The 14,006-nt window shown below is 41.7% G+C and overlaps 1 protein-coding gene across 1 annotated transcript; it reads left to right on the top strand.

Moving 5' to 3' along the window:
• Positions 1-306: 306 nt before the first annotated feature.
• TMEM215 (transmembrane protein 215) lies at positions 307-1,026 on the top strand. The gene has a single exon (XM_009477946.2). It carries the CDS (start codon positions 307-309, stop codon positions 1,024-1,026), a length of 720 nt encoding a protein of 239 aa, XP_009476221.2.
• The last annotated feature ends 12,980 nt before the right edge of the window (positions 1,027-14,006 follow it).

Genomic DNA, 14,006 nt, shown 5'->3' on the forward strand with positions numbered 1-14,006 from the left:
GCGGCGGGAGGGGGCCGCTGCCGCCGGAGCGGGGCGGCCGGTGAGCGCGGCTCGGAGCGGCGCGGCGGCGGGGGCGGCAGGAGGCAGGACGGCCCCCACCCCCCTCCGCCGGCCCGGCCCGGCCCTGCCCCGGCCCCGGCCCGCCCTCCGGCTGCGGCTCCGCCGAGCGGAAACCGAGCGGTGCCGGCCGTCGGGGGCCTCCGCGCTTCGCTCCCCGGGAAACTTCAGGCACTTGCCGGGGAGCATCCCCCTCCCGCCCGAGGGGCCGGTTCGGCGCAGGAGAGCGGTCCCTTGCACACCAGCGGGATGGTGCGGACCATGAGGCCCGACGACATCAACCCCCGGACGGGGCTGGTGGTGGCTCTGGTCAGCGTCTTCCTGGTGTTCGGCTTCATGTTCACCGTGTCCGGCATCAAGGGAGAGACCCTGGGGGACATCCCGCTGCTGGCCATCGGGCCGGCCATCTGCCTGCCGGGCATCGCCGCCATCGCCCTCACCAGAAAGACGGACGGCTGCACCAAATGGCCCAAGAACAAGTGTCCGTGCTGCAAGCAAGTCAAGGACCGGGATGTCATGGAGCTGCTGAGGACCCCCTCGGACCTGGAGTCTGGCAAGGGGAGTTGCGACGAGCTGGCCAAGAAGGCATACCAGAAGGACAGGAGAGCGCTGCGGGGTGAGGACTCCGTGTCCATCTGCACCACCACCACCACCACCACCATGGGAGAGTGCAAGAGCCTCATCAGAAAGGTGGAGCAGGAGGAGATGCTGCGATACCTGGAGACCTGTTACCCAGAGATGCCAGGGAATGTGTTCGTGGGAGACGGCTCTACATACAGTGCCTTGGAGAAGAAGAGCTCTTCTCCCACCGGGGACAGCGATGCTTGCCCTGACGTTGAAGACAACATTTTTGTTGCTCCTAAAGACAGTATCATTGTCTGCTCTTACAAGGAGAACAGCCCTTATGACAGATACTGTTGTTACATAAACCCTACCGGAGTCAGCTCAGACCAGGAGACCATAGTGTGAAAGATGCATACTTTATATATATGTGTGTATACAAAAACCACAACTTCAACTTCTTGATAGGGGATAATATAGCTGACTGCACTGCATGGGACAATCCTGATACTATTACAATTTAACCTGGTATGTGACTGATACTCAAACCTTTTGTGCCTGAAATACTCTTTCTGTAAGTAAACAAGCATGTTTAAAGGTTAAATAATTCTTCATTTTGGAAAAAAGAAATTACATTTTAATTTTCATTTCTCCCTTTCCCTCCCTTTTGTTTTCCTGCTGTATATTGTACCCAAGCCCGTAGACAAGCTGGCAGGGGGGTAGCAGTCGGTGTTGGCTGAGATCAAGAGCTGAATCAAAACTCTGGAGCTCTGTGTAGGAAAAAATGTGGTGCTCTAGGGCTGAGTGGGTCTTGGCAATAGTGTCACTTTGTTTTGGGATGGATTGAGAGATGTCAGTATGCACTCCAATAGCTAGCTGATGTTAGGGAGTGTAGAAATGGTTTGTCTCTCTTCCTTCTTCCTGGCAGGATTTTCTTTTCCTCTTCAAGGAACTGATGTGCTGACCCCGTGGGCTCTTCTGAAAGTCTCCAAGGAGCCAGATAGGCTCAGGGGAGTTTTCAAAGGCTAATCCATCATCAATACCGTGCAAGGTACAGGTTTTAACTTCATTCCCCACTGGTATTGAGTTCACTGGAATGTTTCTAACACTTTTGGATTTTATAGGCAAACTTGACAAGGAGATTACAACATGATCATGACAGAGTTCTGGCAAAGACAAAGAGCAGATGTCAGTGGACTCAGGTCTTAAAAATATATTTCAGTACCTCTGAAGTTGCTTAGGGAATAGACTTCTATGGGTTATGTTCAGAGCTGGATCTGACTTTTCAAAAAATGTCATTTTCCTGTGCCTTTTCAAAAATGCCAGATGTTTCTTTATGGGTGATGAATGGTTACAGTCCACTCAGGGGTCTCAAAGCCATGTTTTGCTGGGGGGAAGGAACAGAGAACCTGGCTGACAGATGTTTTTGTTCACAGTTTATGGATACATAGCAAGAGAAATATGAAGTGAGTAATGAGGATTAACCATTCAAAATCTGAGCCTGCAGCTTACATACAGAAACACAAATCCTGGCTATTCTGTCCAACAATAAATTGCATGTTCCATGCTGTGTATAAAAATCTTATCTGGTATTTACTATGTAGGTAACAGAGATGTGGTATAATACAGTGTGCATGCTAAGCAGCTACTCTACGGGTTAAGCTCTTAGGGTAATGGTTACTAAAGCTTACTTCACTAGCACCTCACAAAGTCCCAGTTCGTATAACTAAACTCTTACAACTCCAGAAAGTTCCTCTGTGTTGGAAGTCTTAGTAATTGTTCTTACCTGTTTTTTGTCAACCATAAGTTGTACCAAACAAATGTATTGAATTACTGGGGCAGGAAAGAAGAAAACCAGCTTTTCTTTTGTAGCAACCTAAGATGTGTAGAAAGTGGCAAGGAATTTTCCACTGAAATGAGCCATTCTTCACTGCACATGGAATTGTTTGGAAGGTGAATAGAAACTTCATGCATACACTAGTTTGTTTGTAAACTTATGTCAAATCATTACATACAACCAGTCTCTAAAGAGGTTTCCAGAAAGACAAAACACAATTTTTTACATAAGATAGTTTGGTTTCTTTCAGACCAAACAAGATGCTAACATTTTGGCCAGGCTTTGGTGGGACATGAGGATGCCATTAGGATGAATTAAAAAAATGCTAGCTAGTTTGAGTCAGGTGAAGCTTCTCAGTAGGTGGTTACGGGCAGCTGTGCCGCTCTGGCATGCAGCAACAGTACTGTGAGAATAAACAAACACGCTCTGTAAACCGAAGTTTTATCCACGGAGCAAAGGCATTCCGCAAAAACAGATCCTCTCCCTGACATGTTCAGCTCCCACATAAAAGCCCTCTGTTGTTGTCAGGCAGATTGTCTCCTTGCAGTCTTAGTCACTGCAGGACCTTATTCTGCAATGTACAGAGCAGCTTTTTGATGGCTCTGGGAAGTCTTTATTTCATGACCTCTGAAGCCAACAGCTAAAATACTGCTGATAAACATGATGAGGAATAGTGTCTTTCATCACTTTCTGTTCCCAAGGGAAGCAGGTGAGGATCTCAGCGTGTGCCCATTGGTGCTCAGCATCCCTGAAGATCAGACCCACCATGAGAAAACAGGCTACCAGGTAGCTGCACACTGCCTTTGCCAGGGTTGTGAGCAATCGCTTGTCTTGCATAAGAAGCAAAGTGTCAGCCCGCTGGGAACCTAGATTTGTACAGTTCTGCAAATACATATAGGAAGAGGTCAAGTTTTTCCATTTTGTCTAGGATTAGATGTTCTCTGTCAGAAGTTATATGGGATTTTACAAGGCAAGACAGCAAACCCTAGTGACAAATGGAATGGTAAATATATAACTTGAGATACAGCCACACAGATCTGAGTCGTGCTTTATTCCATTCTAAGTGTAAAAACAAGAGAATGTTTGTATTAAAGTTTAATGGGAGTGAAAATTTCCCACAACATAGAAAGAGATACAAAAAATATATGTTTAAAATGTGGTATTTAGAGGCAATGTCCTTCCTCTATTCATTTAGCTGAGGTAAGATTTCATAACAAAATACAAGTTTAAGCAATATTTCTAGGCTAATCCACCATAATCCACTGAAGTTTTTTATTGAACATGTGGGAATTTGAAGTTAAAGAAATATATTAGTGTTGCCTCTGAAATATCTTTATGATTTTTCCTTTCTTTTCTGCTAGTTAAGCAGAGAATGAAATGGAAATGGATTGATTTGGCCATTTTAAAAATACGAATTTGTCCTCTAAAAATGGAAGGGTTTTGTGGTTTTTTTTTTCAATAAAGTGAACTTTTTTCATACACTATAGTTTTGCCAGTAGAAATCTACTGCTTATTTGACCAAAGACGGCATGACAGCAGCTTCAAGCTTTTTATGCAGATACTATGCTCAGGCCAGAGAATTACTGGGGCTTTATTTTCATTCAGCTCATGTGGTCTCTTCTGATGGCCACTAGAACTTGTAGGACCAGTGCTGATGGAACAAGCAGGAATAATCATGTTGCTTTTCAGAGGCAGCTTCTAGTCCTGGGTCTGAATTTGGCTTCAGAATACCACAGCTTCGGGTGTGACTCCAAGCCATGACCTGGAGATGTGAGCTTCTTTCTGTCCTTGCTACCTTTAAACACCTCTGGGTCAAAATCCCACTTCTGTCCTCAGTGCTATCCTCCAAATAATGCATGCACTTGTAGCGGAGCTCTGGTTGTAGGGTTAACACCTGGTCTCATTGAAGTCAGTTGTCACATATTGCTTGGTCCTGCAGTATGGGTGGTAAGGCACACAGCAGTGTTTGAAGAAAACCAGTGATTTGGACATTCAGAGAAGGTTTCTAAGATATATAAAATTTATTTTTAGAATAGCATTTGTCATAATGCTACCAGTGGCGTTTACCTTCTTTCAAGAAACAATAGATAGATCAACTGTACACAGGGCAATTTTGTGTTGCTTTGTTTAAGTTTCTGTTGTCATAAATGGCATTTTTACAGTCATACAAGCTGATCATTGCAAAGCCTTTAACAGAAAACTGGGAGTTTTGATCAGTGTGCAGTTTGTCCTCCTGGAGCACTAAACAATAGCTGGTCCTTTCTGCCTGGAACCAAACGAGTGGGAAGTGTGTGTGCTGAGGGTTTGTCCCCCTTTCTTGGTCTGCATTCTGCAGAAATGTGGTGCTCTTCCACAGGCAGTTCCTCCCCATCTGATCCAAACTCTCCACAGTCCTCGCTCCAGTAACTGTTAGAACTATTACAACCATGTTGTAATTAGCAGAGTAACAGCTACTACGACCCCCGCCTCAGCATTTCTCCTGCTACATTCCAGTCTGTTTGCAGAGTGAGCTCCTGCTCTTGACTGGGGTGGTGGAATCTGGCCCTACATCATCCATCCCATGTAAGCTGTTACGTTGAGACATCCAACTAAATTGTCAGTTCTTCCAGCACAGGCCTGGGATTTTGCATCTGTATTTAATACCTTTCACACTAAAGGTGCTGTAGAGGTGGGTTAAGGTGCTGTAGAGATGGGTTAGAGCTAGGTGACTGCTGGCCCTCAAAGGCACTTCCAGCCTGATTTTCATGAGCATTTGGGAAATGGTCTATTTATATGCAGAGCACAATCTGCACTCAGAAACTTGAATCTCAGTGTGTTGCCAGTAAAGCCATATTGCTAGAGAATGTGGTTCTGACATGGGAGATTTTATGAGTCTTCAAAGTTTTCTGTGTAATTTTCCAATATCAGTCATACTAAAACTTGTAGAGGAGTTTCCTAATACGCAGACTAGAGAAGCTAGTCTGCAAAGCAGTCATGCTGAGCCCATTTCTGCTCTGCATCCAGTCTGAACATGCAATCCCTACTGGGATGATGGTCAGCAGGTTTGTTACTTCTCTGGTCCTTTGGGCCCTTTTATGTCTGGCCTTTAGAAAAAAACACAGAGAGCAGATCTAGAATTCACTTTTAATGCTTTCTGGAAAACTTTCATCAGTAACCATTACCTTTAATTTATTAGTCCTCTCAGAGGAATTCCAGACCCTGTATGTCTTTGCCAGGCAAGGAGATCCAGCTATCATTGCTTTTTAAATCATGGTTTATATTCTGTTCAGAACAGTTGCATGAATTAGCCCTGACTAGCCTATTGTCAGATGCATGCAGAAGTGTTTATGCTTGATTTTTTACTTACAAACACTGCACCATGCATAGGTGTATATACATTACACATTTGTTTGCAAAAGCAGGTCACAGAATGCACAAGCGTAGCAATATATCAATTTAAGACCTGCTGAGACGACCCCTCTGTCTTTGAGACACCTCAACCAAATTTTCTGCTGCAAGCCTATTGTTGTAATTTAAAATTCCTTCCGTCCTTTAGGAGAACAAGATTTTTCTAAGAACTCCGTTGTGGCTTTTTAAGGACACACATTTCTTCCAACAGGATACACAGAGTTTAAATGTCCCAAGACTGTGTTTCATTATAAGACCTGTGAAATCCTGGCTCTGTTTCCAATTGCAAACTGAATTTTTCCCATGCTTGGTATTCAGCATTTCCCCAAACTATTGGTAAAAGCCTTGAACCCTTGGTCAATTCTGACAGATTCAGTACTAGGATATTTTCAGCCTACAGCTTCATTACTTAGGGAGTGGAAAAGGGTTAAATACTTTGAAAATCTGACTCTGTACTTTGTTCTAGTGAGGCAAGAACAGAAAAAGAGGTATTATTCATGAAAGCAAAAGAGACCAAAAAGGCTTCACAGACTTTCATGACTTTGTTAGATTAACTGTGTTATATTCTGGTCACATAGACAATATGTTCACTGCATTCTTCCATACGTGTAGCTTCTCTTTAGTAGCTTACCCTGAACATGCTCCCCAGGTAGAGACAGTGTTTTTCTGCCTGGAGGCATGATGCAAGAGCTACAGAGAAAGATTGGTATGTAGTAGGGATCTGACACCAGGAATGCTGATTCATTTTCACATCTCATCAAAACCTTTATTTGCACACCACTGTATTTTACTATGAAATGCAGTGATAATCATTAGCAATTATGTGCACTCACGCACATAGGGATGCTACTACAGTATCATTGTATTTGGCATTCACTGGCTAGGAATGCCAAATGGCTATCATATTGCCCTTGAAATCCAAGGCAAATGTCATAAAGTTGTAACAGTAAAAATTTCATGTGGAGCTTCAAGGTCAGACTTAGTACTGTATGAAAACTGTTGAATCCAGCACTAGAAGTTAGTTCGAAAAAGGATGCATATGTGCTTAAGACCCAATGTGGTGAAAAGGTGAGGTACAAATACAGAAAATGGGGTAGCTTGGTTCCCTGTCTGAACCAGAGGACCGTAGTTAGTATACTATGGGACGCTAAAAAATTATGTAAATTCATGGATGCTCATTGGAAGTTTTCAGTCATTACGGTTCCCACACTAACAAATTCTACAAAACCCACTCTCACATTTCAGACTGGTTGCTTTCTATCTCTACATATCTACATGTAGCAAATTTTAAATTAGGAGAAGAGAGAATTTTTCCCTATTTTCTTTGGAGAGAACATTGGCTTGAAAATTATTTTGTCTTTGAATTCCAATTTAGAATGTAATAATGTACAATCCAATGCTTAAACTAACTGGTGTGAAGTAGGGGAGCATTCAGACAGGAATTAGAAGAACAGAGTACTCATTAGCTGAAAAGCAGATGGTAGCCAGCTGGAGAATAATCAGAATAATCTTGCATAGCCTTGAATTTTTACTCGTTTGAAAGGACAGCCCCAGAAAGACACTCTTAAAAAACCAAAGACTCTTACTATTGAGATCAATTCAGATGGAAGGGCTATTAATAACTTTTGGGGGTCTGAGTGGGGTGGGAGAGAGATGTTCTACATGCTGGGGAACCTCATACCAATCTCTTCTTCAGACATAGATCTTCAAGAGGCCCTGCATCCTCTGACTGCACAGTCAGGCTCAACACTCATACTATGCCCTTGCACTGTTTGCAAAGAACACCTGATTTCATTCCACTTCTCTTTAAATAAATTCATTTTTCTGGTTTCACTAATTAGCTGTAGGAAGAAGCAGGTAACTTTTCTTTACACAAAAGAACCATGGAACTGGAGACCCTCTGCACATATCAATAACAAGCTAAATAAAAGATATTTGCTACCTAATCTAGGGGATAAAGACTAACTTTTTGGTGGCAAAACACAGTCTTTTTCCAATGCCAATGGTTTGAATAAAATCTAGGAAGTTTTACTCCTGGAAATACATTAACCATTTTTTTTTACTTGTTGGGATTTTTTTAAATATTGTGGTTAGTTAATCTATTCCTCAACATTCAAACTGAAACGATATAGTGAACATTTATCAATCTAATAAAAGACTTTCGTAAGTCAGTTTTTGTGTTGTGTGATTTATTTAATGTACCTGCCTGCATCTTCACCTGTATATAGGTGGAGCTGAAATAAACAATAATCAAAATGCACAATCTTTCCACAAAATCAGCACATCATGAATACAATATTAGTATCCTCTGCATTATTTTGCATGACCATAGACAATGAATAGCCACTTACTGAAGAGCTGAAGTGGTCTATAAAGCACATATCACCTTCAGTTCTTCAGCTCTATTATTACAATTGCTTTCCTATTTTCTGGTGGGGATATAATCTCCTAGGAAAGGGGGAACACATTGCATATTTATCTGTATACAGTGCTATTTTTACAGAAAAGAATACTTGCTAGATTAGCTGACTAACTCCACATCTGGGATGTGAATCTCTGTGGATTTAAAGCATCTCACAGATGAGGACCATGCTGGTTATCATACTTCAGCTTTACCAGCTGGTAAATGCTTTCCTGCACTGCCAAGGTCATCAGGACTTTAGTCAGCAGCTATAGCGTTAGCCACAAGCTTCCTTGCTACATTTCCTGGGCAGTGAAAGATACCAGGAGCTGTAACAGGACTCTCTGGAGATTGGAATTTGCAGTAACATCAGTCACAAGTGTCACCCCACACAAGGATACAGATTTAGAATGGTGAAATGGGACAGCATTTTGGTTTGCAAGTGCTATAAAGACCAGCTGCCCTTGTGTATGAAGTTCTGTGTGGAGCACCACTCTCTGTTCCCTTGGTGGATTCAAAAATGGAGATGCTTGCAGAGTTCAAACCTGAGGCAACAATTGTCAACAATTATGTGTCCTCATACTGGGTATTGATTTGCACTAGCTTCTCCCTATACAGGTATATTTATAGCCAGACATGTTTTACATATATATGAATATCTAATTCTCCTATATATTTTTTATATATATATATTCTTATACATACGTATGCCTGTGTGGCCGCAACAATACAGAAAAAAATGATCTCTGCAGCTATGCCATCCCCAGGGGGTAAAAGTAAGGCACATTTCACAGGCTTTATGCTGCAACTACCTTTGCTGAATTTGCATGTGTGTCATACGATCTCAAATGATTGCTGGATTGTATCTAACTTCTAGTAAAAATCTACGTAACCAAATAGAGCTCATGTTCTTGAAACTTGGCTATTGCTTTGGTAGTTGGCAATGAAATGGCTGTAGCCATTTACTACATCTGTCAAAATGCCTGAAATAAGTCTTAAATACTTGCCAGTTGACTGAGGACACTTCCATTTGCATCTATAATGTTCATTACCCTGTACTTCTACCTTCTGGAGGAAGAGCAGTCATATCATCACAGTCATCAGACAGACTGACATTAATAAGGACTACTGCTTTGAAGTCTCAGGAGAGATACCACAGATTCAACAGTCCTTAGAAAATAATCTAGTTCTCATTCTGGAGATGCTCTGTTCAAGGAGAGGACAAGAGATAACAACAAAACATAGAGGTAGGCTGACACAGGTGTTCTTCAAGCTGTACCTCTTTTGTAGATAACCACCGGACTCTAATCCTCTTGAAGTCAGCAAGAATCTCTCTACTCCCTTCAGCAGAATTTGAATACTACCCACGGCCATGTCAGTGATGACGGCTGTCAATCCAACAAGCTTGCTAACGGTCACTCATCAGTCATTTCTATTTAGAAGACTTTAAACTCAGAAGACACTCACTTTAAAGCTTTTAATTCTAAAAAAAACACTAAAATAAAGCAGAAGAGTTAAAGCTGAAGTACTGCTGCACATGAACATATAACAAAGAACATGCTTTCGCATTCACATTTGATAAATTACCCTAATATATGCACCTTTCTAATAAAAATATAAAAAATGCTAACTCATTAAAAGCATAATATAAACTATATTATACATCATGCAGTACTGTAATAGGCCAGAGCATTTCACAATATCTAGGTAGCTTTTGGATAAAGGGAATGGTTGTATTAAAGGACATCTCTGAGTTCTGGATAATTGAAAGGTTTATTTTGCTAAGATTACAAATAAGGTAACTGTACTGTACCATGTACTAATATGAAATTAAAAAATAGAGAAAGGAATCTTTTAAGTTTAGAAAAAAATGTGGAACCAATTAAAAATTTTAATTTTTTAAAAATTGGCTGGACTTTATGTTGGGATCTCAAGTGACAAGATCAGCTATGTGTATGTCCTTTGCTGAGATTCTGGTCCGAATATAAGTGGCAGTATTCCCGCAGATGTCTGAGACAGAATTTCACGCAGAATGTTCTATATTTTTCTGTGGATTTTGAATAAGTCTTCCATAATTCAGAAGGATTTAGCTTTCTAACTCTACTAGGCTTCTCTGAAAAATCTAATGTTACCACTGCATTTAATTCCCACAGAAGCTGAAGAAGGACTGTGGTATGACTTTCCTATTAGTATCCCATAGCACATATTCCGAATTAAAAGCATGCTAGCCACATGGGAACATGGACAACTAGTCAGGTGCTTGTTTAGGCTACATAAATTTACGCCAGAAAAATTGCATCTACATGTGTGGTTTTGTACTCACATCTAGAATCGGGGACAGACTGGAGGGTAAGGGAGCAGAATAAGGAGGAGTAAATGGTGCTATGTCACTCATAGCCCTTCCTTTTCACCTTCTCCCAGTTAGCATTGGCCAGTCCATTTCACATTATGGTGGAACTGCTGTGACTCTTGGTATCCTTCCTTCCTCTATTTCATGTATCTAATTCTGTTAGACTGTTAATCTGTTCAACTGGACTGGCTAAACTCTTCAAAATAGAGTAGCCCTGAAAGGTTATTATTCCCATAAGTAAAACCCTAAAAAGATTAAACAGGGTCCACTGGACATATGCTTTGTCTTTAAAGAAAGTCAACACCAGCAATGCTTACAGAACCATGCTCATCAACAGATCACTCTGCTTCTAGTGACCGGTCTCTCTTTACAGGAAATGCTTGCTCAGGAATGACCTTTTCTAAACTGTGTCCTAAATTACGGAGTGACTCAGAGGGCTGCCTGATTTCACAGTCACAGCTAGCCAGCAATAGTAGGTTCACCACCACTTTAGTCAAGGCAACCACATAATATAAGCTAATGCTAAGAGCATTTTTTTCAGAGAAATCCCAGAGCAGCCAAAGACAAGGGCAGCTGTAATGGACTCTCTTCTGTTTGACAACAGCATGCAATGTCTTTCATTTCTCTCCCAAGATTTCCAGATCTCTGTACCAAGATGGCAGGTATCACTAAGTGTTGAATCTATGAAAAACCCTGAACTTTCTTCTTAATTCTTCTTTCTATGCTCCAGGCAATGGAGATGAAATGGAAGCAGGAGCACAAATTCTCATTCTGATTTGTATCCACTATGGTTGCACTGCTTCATCCTCCTCTTTCAATGGGCCTTGATTTCTAACACAATACACATCTCATTTTTCCCTTTCACAGCACAAAACCAATCACACCCACAAGGTTTATTGTACCACTAAATAGCAACACTACATTGTCTCCTTCTTTCCTGTGGGAGCAGTTTACAGGCTGGAATGTCCAGCCATCTGGTTTTGAAGTGATGGAGGCTGCTGGCAGGTGATTAGCCAGCAAAACCAAATCAACAGTTAAGCTGGGAGCTACCTTCTGCCCTAGTAGCTGGTGGGCCAGTCTTATGTATCATTCCTCAAGATGTGAGTTTTTGCTGCTTTCTATTTTTCCTGCCACGGGTGGGAGAGAGATACCTGTGAATAAAGTCTGAGCTAATACATCCACAAGGCCAAAGCGGCGTACTGTCTCTTTTCTTACTTTCTAATTCAGTAGGATGACCTAACAGACTGAAAGCAGGATGGATGCTGGAGTTAGTGAGTGGCTAGTAAGCAGGACTTGAGAGAGGATCACTGGGAAGGACACCTGGTATCAAACTAAATGAAGCTCTGTTGGGGTCTTGAAGAGTCACAGAAGTGCTGGTGACTGCCTTCTGGGTGGCAGAGGCTTTCTTACCTTCAAGCCAGTATGTTGTCATGTCTCCTTTCCCCTAAGGAAGAAAATGAGTCATCATTTGTGTAGTAATCTTCTTATTACAACTCAAAGCAAGTCCCAAAAGGAGACTGATGTGCCTGTTAGCCATTTTACAGACAGGAAAACTGAGACATAAAACTTTTCGTTAAAGGAGTGGCAGAACTATGCATTAAAGCAATTCTTTGAAGTCCCATCCAAAACTGGGTCCAGGAGTATGTTAGTCCTCTTGTGGAACTCTTATGATGATTTATGATGTCTCTGAGTGGCCTTTTTTGATTTTAAGCCATTATGACAAAGTGACGTGCCATGTAGTACTTCTAAGTCTGGCTAAATCCTTAATCTCTGAATTATCAGGGTTGTCCCATGAATAAGCCATGGAATTGGTCCTGGTTTAAAACTTGAGCCTCTTCTCTTCAGGGAGAGGAAATAGTCTAACCCAAGGACTCTGAGACACACAGGACTGCATGACTTTTTTTTTTTTTTTTGGCTATTTAACGAACATATATAAATTATACATGTTCCTTTTCCGGGTTAAGTAAAGGTGGCCCATCCACCTAGGTCAAATTTGGTAAATAAGTGTCACATTTAGAGGAAATTGCCAATCAAGGAGAAAAAAATTTAGGTGTAACGCATCATGTCCGAGTTCCATTATATCCCTACATACTATACTCCCTATTTAAAATCAGCCATCAACACAAGCCTTTGTTATCCTCCTCCAGCCTTCGTGCCTCCTTTGTCCTCCTGTCCTCCTGCGGGTGCGGCCCCAGCCCCATCCCTTACCCTCTCACACTTTATTAACAGTTAATTAAGATGTTACAAATTACAAACTAGTTCAGTACAATTCAAGATCTAACAATTGTACGGGTTTTGCTAGTAAACATATGTATAATATCTACAGAGGAGAATAAGGCACGATTTGATAGTCTCTGTGCCGTTCTCTCTTGTCGGGAAGAAGAGAGTCCAAGGTCCTTCAGTAACTCGTAGTTGCCATCATACCATTTTCCACGTGCGCCAAGTGGAAAACCCATAAATTTGATGTTATTAACATTTGTAATTTCTTGTACTTGTTCCCTTAGATGTTTATATTTGTTAACTTTTTCTATTGCTGCCTCCGCCAAAGATGTTTCCGTAAATTCATATCTTATTGTAATGTCTACTACTATCGCTTTATCCTCTTTTACAAAAATCAAATCTGGTTTATATAATTCATTTTGAGCGTCTCTGAGCAGCAGCTCCTGGAATACTACCCATTCCTTCCTTTTTGCTTCTTCCGTTAATAAATCACAGATGTTATTGTGTCTTTTTATTCTCGCATCCTGAACTGCTGGGCAGTATCCGATTATATAGGAACACGTTTCGTTTTTGGACTGACAATGTCAGCAAGCCTTAATTGATGTATCTTGTCTCCCCCTTGCTAGAAATTCCCTCGTGGGGAAGACATTGGCTCGCAGTTGGAATGCAGTAAGGAGTTTCCTGTGGGGAATTCCCCTGTAAAATTGTATCCAGCTGTTACTGATTTTATCCTTCTCAAAGTTGGAAATACCATGGACCTGGGATACCAGCTTGGTCCACTTTAAAAATTCCTGTTTCCTCCAATTACAAGGCCTCGGAAAGATGGTTTTACTAGCGGGCATCTCCCATTCCGAGATTGGTTCCTCACTGCCGATATCAGTCGGTATCACCATCAAAGTTCTTGGTTCCCAAATAGATGGTACTTTTTCTTTATCTCCACCAGCTGTAACCCATAAGTTTGCATATTCTTTTTCAATGCCCTCATTTCTCACAATTGTTCTAATTGTCTCATCCGAGGACTGCGCCAGCCTGTGCAGTCTTTGGGCTTGTATACTGGGAATCAAGCTCGTTAATCTGGTGATCCTGAGCCCTCCATCCTTAGTGCTGGAATATAGGATGGCATCACAGGTACTGGGGGGAAGATGTAACCATTCCTTGACAGCAGTTCGAATAGCCAAGTCGAGGGCTTCTAA

This window comes from Pelecanus crispus, chromosome Z, assembly GCF_030463565.1.
Source record: "Pelecanus crispus isolate bPelCri1 chromosome Z, bPelCri1.pri, whole genome shotgun sequence".
Taxonomy (NCBI): domain Eukaryota; kingdom Metazoa; phylum Chordata; class Aves; order Pelecaniformes; family Pelecanidae; genus Pelecanus; species Pelecanus crispus.

What these genes read in the sequence shown, in the direction of transcription:
- TMEM215 (XM_009477946.2), top strand. Translation starts at nt 307, where the DNA reads ATGGTGCGGACCATGAGGCCCGACGACATCAACCCCCGGACGGGGCTG.